Source organism: Macrotis lagotis, chromosome 3 (genome assembly GCF_037893015.1).
Source record: "Macrotis lagotis isolate mMagLag1 chromosome 3, bilby.v1.9.chrom.fasta, whole genome shotgun sequence".
Classification (NCBI taxonomy): Eukaryota; Metazoa; Chordata; class Mammalia; order Peramelemorphia; family Peramelidae; genus Macrotis; species Macrotis lagotis.
Window position 1 is genome coordinate 151,197,541 of NC_133660.1, and position 8,244 is coordinate 151,205,784.

General features: G+C 29.9%; 1 protein-coding gene across 2 annotated transcripts in view; it reads left to right on the forward strand.

The window, feature by feature from the left end:
* Window positions 1–7,954, forward strand: part of TECRL (trans-2,3-enoyl-CoA reductase like) — a 175,764-nt gene extending 167,810 nt beyond the window's left edge. The window contains exons 7-8 of one of the 2 annotated variants that reach the window (XM_074229344.1): window positions 3,737–3,809; window positions 7,026–7,954. In XM_074229344.1, the coding sequence (XP_074085445.1) occupies window positions 3,737–3,809; window positions 7,026–7,117 (165 nt within the window). In that variant the 3' untranslated portion in view covers window positions 7,118–7,954. The remainder of the gene's footprint in view (window positions 1–3,736; window positions 3,810–7,025) is intronic. The other variant, XM_074229343.1, reaches the window with a different exon arrangement.
* The last annotated feature ends 290 nt before the right edge of the window (window positions 7,955–8,244 follow it).

Below are 8,244 nucleotides of genomic sequence, written 5' to 3' on the forward strand. Positions count from 1 at the left end.
CCATTTCAGAAGGTGTTTTCACTGGAAATATCCCCAGGCTACTGCCTAATTTCTAATGCTACAGCTGAGGTAAAATGTGTTCCTGGTAAGTTAGAACCAGGAATGAATTTATGTGTAAAAAAAATACTTAAGAAGAGTTCTTAAAATACTTAAAATAGTTTGTGAAATAACTAAGTTTTGGAGGAGTGGCTTGATCATCTAACCAATATTTATAACAACAGAAACAACTTATAACAGATTTTTTCACTCAAAAAATAATAATTTTGCAATTTTCCTCATCAGTAATTTAAATTTTACATCAATCTTCTCAAGATTTTACATCCAAAACATGTTATAATGAGCTATATTTTTAATATTTCCTTTTGAGACATTGCTAAGTTGCAAATTACCAAAGTCAAATACAATTATTTTTACCATTATAGTTTATTCATATGTCATATTCTAAAAGATTTGGGAAATTTAGTTAGGATCTGTTTAAATTATGTATGGTTAAATGATAATGGGTCACTGTCTGAAACTCTTTGCTACAAAGGAGGTACTGACCTGCACTGATAGGGGTTCTTCCTCTGTGATTTCCCTATATCAATGAAATTACCCATCCTTTTCCAATCCTTATCACCTCTTATTAAACTATATACTAGTAAAATAGATTCTATTTATTAAACCTTTTTAAGGCATGTAGTGTATATATCAGGGTCTTTGCTAGAGAGTAGTAATTGAAATGAACAGATAACTTGAGAATATTATTGTGATGAATTATGTTTGGCTTTTAAATTTCATTGAAATTTCATTTTGGCTGATAAATTTCAATGAAAATGTGAAGATTTTCAAAGGATACATAAAAATATAAAACGAATATACTCATATATTATAACATGTATATAAATATATATGCATATATGTTTATAAATTATGTGTTGTCAGTGTGTGTAAAATATTACATGTGTTGACATGGATTTGAGCATAATACTTTCTTAAGGTTTCAGTGAATATCTACTGGTGAAATTTATTTAAAATGCTCAATATTGGATTAAACAAAATACTGCCACACTCCAAAATAATCTGTGAATTTTATCTAATTCATAATATAAAAATGTTATCATTTTTGTCCACTAAATATTTTCTCCCAATACTTACAGTTCTAAAATTATCTCAATTGCTCAAGGAATTAAAATGTAGTTTTGAAGATAGTAATGTAGTAAGTAATAAGAAGATAGAATTTAATATTAAATTCATAGAATTACTTAAATTAATATTCTATAGCACATATTCTAATATTTGCTTTTTTAATTAGCTGTGAAAATATGAACTAGTATCATTAATTCCTGAACTAAATTCTCTTCTTGAGAATGATATTGATTAATAATAATTATATATATATATTTAGCATTTATATAATACTTACATTTGCTAGAGACTGTGCTAGGTGTTTACAGATATTGTTTCATTTGCTCTTCCAACAAGAGTCGAGAATTAGGTTGTATTATTATTACTCCCCAATTTACAGGTTAGGAAACTATGGGAAATTCTACTAAAGGGCTCTCATAAATTGTTAGCTAATATATTTCACTGACCTAGAGATATCATCCTTGACTGACTCGATCTGAAACATAATTGAAAAACACAAAGAATGTTGAAATCTTTTAATATTAAAGAAAGGATCTTTGAGCAGTCAAAGGACATGATGCATAAAGATACAACAGTTGTAAAATAAGAGGCTCTTTATTCTTATTTTACACATAATTTGAAACTGTTTTTATGCCTGGTTTTAGAGACCAAAGGAGCTTAGAAAAATAAAATTAGTAATAGAGGATAATAACAAAAACAATAAATGATCGTAGATTTTAATCTGGAAAGGATGTGAGAAGTCAGCTAATTCAACCCTCTGTTTCCAGATTTCCAGGAAAGAGAAATGACTTGCCCCAAATCATACAGTTTGTAAATGACAGTTGGGAATGAAACCTAGGTCCTTGAACTCCAAAGCCCAAACTCTTTGGAAAATTATCTTCCACTGTATTCTAAGATGAACAGAGGGGTGACTCTTTGTGTGCATTTGTGTGCATGTCTGTACGTGTGTGTGTGTGTGTGTGTGTGTGTGTGTGTGTGTGCATGAATTACTTAAATAAATATTCCCTCCATTAACTAAAGATTGAAGGCAAGAGGGGAGATGGAAAGATAGGTACAAAAACTAGAAGGCATTTAAGTATTATATCGTTTAGGTAGAAACAGCCTCCAAACACAAACTCCAAGAAACTTTAAAATCATCTTTGCATCCTGTACTTAATTTTCAAAGTCACCATTAGCTCAGTGGTTGGCAGGTAGTAGCTTCTTATTGCATGCTTGTTGACTAGTTTTATGTTTCATTTCACTGTAATGATTTCACAGAGTAAAACATCAGTTATAATAAGATCATAGCTTTGAACTGTAAGGGATCTTAGAAGTCATTTAGTACAAAACCATATTTTATGGATGAGGAAACTGGAGCCAGAGATGGAATACAACTTTCCTAAGATGACATAGGGCAGTAACCATCAGAGTTGAGATTTGAATTCAGGTCTTCTGATTCTAAAATGGGTACTCTTTTTAACAAAATTATCATTTCCCCATTTGATTCCATGAGTTGATATAACAACAACAACAAAAATGAGTTGACAAACTTTCATTGGTGCGCATCTTTAAGGAAGATTCTTTGACAGCAGTCCTAATGAAAAACTTTTCCAACTTCGTAGGACCTTCCAGAGAAAGTAGTTCACCAGTAAAGATGTCAATAATTCAGATTTCCCTCTTGTCATAATAAAAAAAGAGTAGGATTTTTAAAACACATTTTAAAAATATATATACACACCTACACATGCACACACACATACCCAAACATATGTGCATGTATGTGTAGGTATGTAGATATGTATAAAGATATACTGATGGATGAATGGATACATGTTTATATACAAATATGTATATTCACTTATGTATATACAATATATATCAATATTATATCTAGTGCTATTGTATATATGCTACTATAGCACACAGATTTGATAGATATATTTGAAAGAAATTAATAATGAAAAACTAAAAATTTTTCTAAAAAGAAAATTTTCTATTTTAATTTGTTATGCTTTACTTATCTAGGAAATTAAACTCATTTCCTTTCAAATGTCATACAAATGAAATATTAGTTTTTCAACTTTCTTGAGAGAAACTGTCTCAATATGAAGCCATATTCAATTTAGCTTTTAAGTTTTTCTAGATTTGAGTAGAACAAAATTTTAGTACTGAGGGAAGAGACTGAAGTATTTTTAGAAACCATTATCCAAGAATAGTGCTATTTTCCCTTTTGATAACCTTCCCTTTTCATGAGTTTGATCACATATCATTAAGCTGCCATAGGATTTTTCTGATGTTAGTCTAAAAATTATTGTGTTGGTGATTTACCCTTTAATTGATTGCCTTTTAAGAGGTAAATTATATTTTCTTTATTGGTATATAATTCTCACTTCTAAATTAGAAATAATTTTTTTAATTTTTAAAATAAGTCTAGGATTAAAAATAAATTTATTAATTACAAAAGGTCTTAGAAGATTACAATAAAATGCATGAAGCTAGAAATTGTCAGGATTAATAATATGCTAGCAGGGTTTCAAATGATGTATTCATTTCCATGTTTATTTTAATTATATTTCAAATATAATTTGTATTTAATTATATTTCAAATATATTTGTGTTTTCCTTATAGGGATGTGCCTTTTACTGGGGATTCACTTCTTGGATTGCATACTACATTAATCACCCTTGGTACACACCTCCAAGTATGTAGTATTGAATGAAAACCTGAGATTTCTTTTCCAGTTAATTTTCAGTTATGCTTAGTAATGGTAAATAAAATTAATAGATAATCCAAAGAATCATTCCAGGTAATTAATTCCACATATTTCACCAATGAAACTTTTACCAGAACTACTAAAAATTAGGGTATGACATAATAGCAAATAGGCGAAGGTTCTACTCTTAGTTGTCTCTTCCTCTTTTCCTTTCTTTTTGCAAATACTAGAAAGGAGACAGAATGTGATGAAATGTCCAGCATTATTAGTGTAAAAGAGTATATGAAGAGAAAAGAGTTTGAATACTATAATTCCTTCTCTCTACCAATGGCATTTTACTATAATTTCCCTAACTACACTCCACCATGTCCAACTCATGGTACTATTGATAGGCAATGATATACATAAAGATATTGATCTACTGAACAATTATATAGGTACATATATGTGATGTATCCAAATATATACATATATAAATGTATAATATATATATATATATATATATATATATATATATACATTCAGAAACACTAATATTGAAGGAATTTCGAATTAATCAATCCAAAAAACTACTGCTGTTAAAATTCCTTTCACTAAGGTTGATTATAACTTGTCCTCCATAACTGAAAGACTTAAAGGATTGAAAAATCTAGTACCATTTTTTTCATTCTAATTCCAATTCCAATACTCTGAGTTATGCAGTACTACTTCATTTTTCATTCACTGGGAGTGTCTTTGTCTGTGCGCTTGTGTGTGCATGCATATATGTTCATGTGTATAAAGTGGCATCCTTGAAGACAGGAAGGCCTGCCTTATGGAATTATGTAATTCTTATATATTTTATGTAAGAATTGAGCATTACCCACGCCTGGGTAATGTCTCTAGACCTCTGTCTTGAAAGTTATAGGTGAGTTAGCAAATCTGTATCAGTGAAGAGAGTATTCATAATGAGAATAATTCCCAATAATAATAATGAGAATAAATATTGTTTAGCCATACCCTGAGTCAAATATTCAATAACACATTTGCCATTTATACTGTTTCTTATAGATGCCAGGTACACAAATTATTTAGGAAAGCTGAATTTATTAATGCATTTGTTTAAATTACACGGTGCTTTATATAACCACGAGAGTTTAAAATAGGACTTATTAAAAAGATTTTTGTTGTTGTTGCTGTTATTAATGCTGCTATTGCTGCTGTTATTCTTAGATGATAGCAGATTGGAACTTTATAAACCAAGGTGTTGGGATTTAGATAAATTTTAAATTTAACTAAAAGGGAAATCTTCATTTCTTGTGAAAGCTCCAGTGGGAATCAAGAGTATGTCTGTATCTAAAGCATCAATACTAATTTTTTCTTGTAAAAGTTGACATCTTCAACTATGTTCTTTTATTTTAAAATAAACTAAAAACAGAAAAATCTACAGAGGCATTATGAGGCAAATGGAATATATTTAACTGGAACATCAATTCAACTAAGACTTGGAAATTTCTTTTGGGAAAGTCAATAGCCTTTCTAGCTCTTCTAAGATACCTAATGCAGAGTCTATCAGGGTGCCCTGGCATCTGCTATTATTCACACAGTTTTATATCCTCATTGTAAGGAATAGAATAAGTAATAAGAAAGGAATATAGAATGACTTTTCATTTTCATTTTGCTACCTTTCCTCCAATACTGTTACAAATATTTATCTTGATGGTGAGGGGTTAGGGAGAATAGTGAGGGAAAGATGCTGAGGAAAATCAGAGATATCTTTCTTTTTACCTCTTTCATTCTATTTGATTCAGAAGAAAAGTATTTTTTTAAAAACATTTTTGTTCAATTCATTTCAAAGTAAAATAAATATCTTTAAACTCCAAAGGACCAGTTAACATACTGGGGAAGGAGAGGTATCTCTAGTGCCTATCATCTATGGTCCATGTAAAGGGAAAGAAATTTTAATAAATGTATTTATATATTTATTTATTTTCATCCATATAAACATGTATGTTTTTAAATTACAAAATTTCCTTCCAGCCTCCCTTGCCACCCCACCTCCCTTCAGCAGCATTAGCATTATGTATACAATTTTTTGATAAAGCTGTTTACAAATTAGTTATTTTCATTATGAGAAATTAGGATTATGGAAAAGAGATACATATAAGATAATTTTTATAAAGTGTGCATCAGATTCTGAAGAGTTGTTTTTTGTGTGTGTTTGTTTTGTTTTGTTTTTCTTCCTCTGGATGGGGATAATATTGTCCATAGCCAGGCTAATACAGTTCTCCTAACTCTCTGAACTGCTGAGGGATAACTTTTTGAATACAGGCGTGTATGTTATAAAACAGATAAGTGTTCAGACATATTTAAATCTAAGCAGTTAAAATAGACTTTATTACTCTTTAACATAATATTATTCAAAATTAGACTTCAGAAAATAGTGATGAAACAGAAGGTTAAACTTGATCCACAAAAACAGTCATGCCATAATGCCATCCTTTGAGTCAAGAAGACATAAGTTCTTTTTTTTTTTTAGGTTTTTACAAGGCAAACAGGGTTAAGTAGTGTGCCCAAGGCCACACAGCTAGGTAATTATTAAGTGTCTGAGACCGTATTTGAACCCAGGTACTCCTGACTCCAAGGCCAGTGCTTTATCCACTACGCCACCTAGACTCTCCTACATGGATTTTTTAATTCTGATGCATACTAACTTTGTGAACTTGAATAGCTGAATATTTTATTTCTCAGGCAAACTTGTTAATCTATAAGTTACAGATAAGTTACAGTCTGGAGATGTTTCCATATTGAAATCTCCTAGAAATTATGAAAAAATATGTTCTTGTTGGTAATAATGAGCATATAGCTAGATACATTCTGCATTTTGGAGTATCTATTCTCCATACGTATTGGAGCTTCTAGCTAGTTTGATTCACTTTTTAAGGGGATGATAGTGAAAAGATGTTAATTCAGGATCTTTGGTATCATTGCTATCAAGACCTTTTGGTGATGAAATTCCTGCTACCAACAATGATCAATCATTGGTTTGCAATGTATAAAAGGAACACTGAGAAGTTAAGTAATTTGCTTGTGGTCACATAAGTGATGCAATTTGAATTCAGGTTTTCCTGATTCTGAATTTGACTCTCTATCCTTTGTGCCATTACTATTTCTCTGATTAATGTTAACATTATTAAGAAAATTCTCATTTTTCCAATTTTCTAGCATTTGGAAACAGGCAAGTCACAGTTTCTCTCCTTAATTTTCTGGTATGTATCAAAATTTCTTTTGAATATTACTTGTTTAATCTTTGTTAATTTTGAGGAATTTATTTTAATTGAAGACTATTAGACCACATTGCACCTGAGTAATTAATATGGTCTTGTTATAATCAAATTGATGGGAATGAAAACTAGCATAAGTCATAGTTCCAAAACTGTCTTCCTACCAATACTGTTTTCTTTCTGAATAGAAATCAGAAAACTACAATACCTGTATGAAAAGTAAGTAGGGGTTCTCCAATATAGGATAAACTATATTCAGTTTTCAAGTATTTATTAAATATCTATTGTACCTTGGTAGTGAGTGAGGAGGCTTCTGACACAGATAAATAGCATTCTAATAGTCATAGGATACTCAGATAGCCATATGGAAAAGAAATATATCATTGCTTGAGAAAGAGAAAAAATAGTTGTTTGAAATAATGTTATTCATTCTTTTTAATATTGGTACTAAACAATGACTAATTCTTTGCAAGTTTATAAGCTCGTGTCTTTAAAAGGTCCATTAATATGGGTGGCAATAGATGTAGATATCTAAAACCTCTTGTAATTCAAGACAATATTATGATTAACCCTGTCTGAAGTAGAATTTGCCTGTTCCCTGAATTACCAGTCCTCTTACACTCAAGTATAGTCTATTACATTATGGATACATGTTGTTGTTTATCCTCTCTTTAGGTCATTGCATATTTTATATATCTGTTTTCCCCTGACTATAGGCATTTATTTCAGGCCCAAGAAAACATGTTACTTCTTAGATTTCAACTTTTGTCACTTTATTCCTATTTCCAACAGTGCCCTGTTTAACCTTGCAATAGTCCAAATGTATTTATAAAACATATGCAACTAAAATCTATAACTAATTGAAAATGCATAGCTACTACTTGCATTCTTTTTTTTGCACTTCATGTTCTCCATAAATGTTGCAAGAGTTTTAGACATTGCATATGCTTTCTTTAAGGAAAAAAATATCTTTTCCATATATATAATGATTTCTCACATTTTTTTCAGTGTTTTCACTGAACATGCATGATTCTAACTATTTTGCTGTAAATAAAATCTGAAAATGTAAAAAAAATTAGATCATTATAATATTGACAAAATACACTAAATTATTATAAAATTAAATATCTGGACTATACATATAGATATACTGAGTTAAA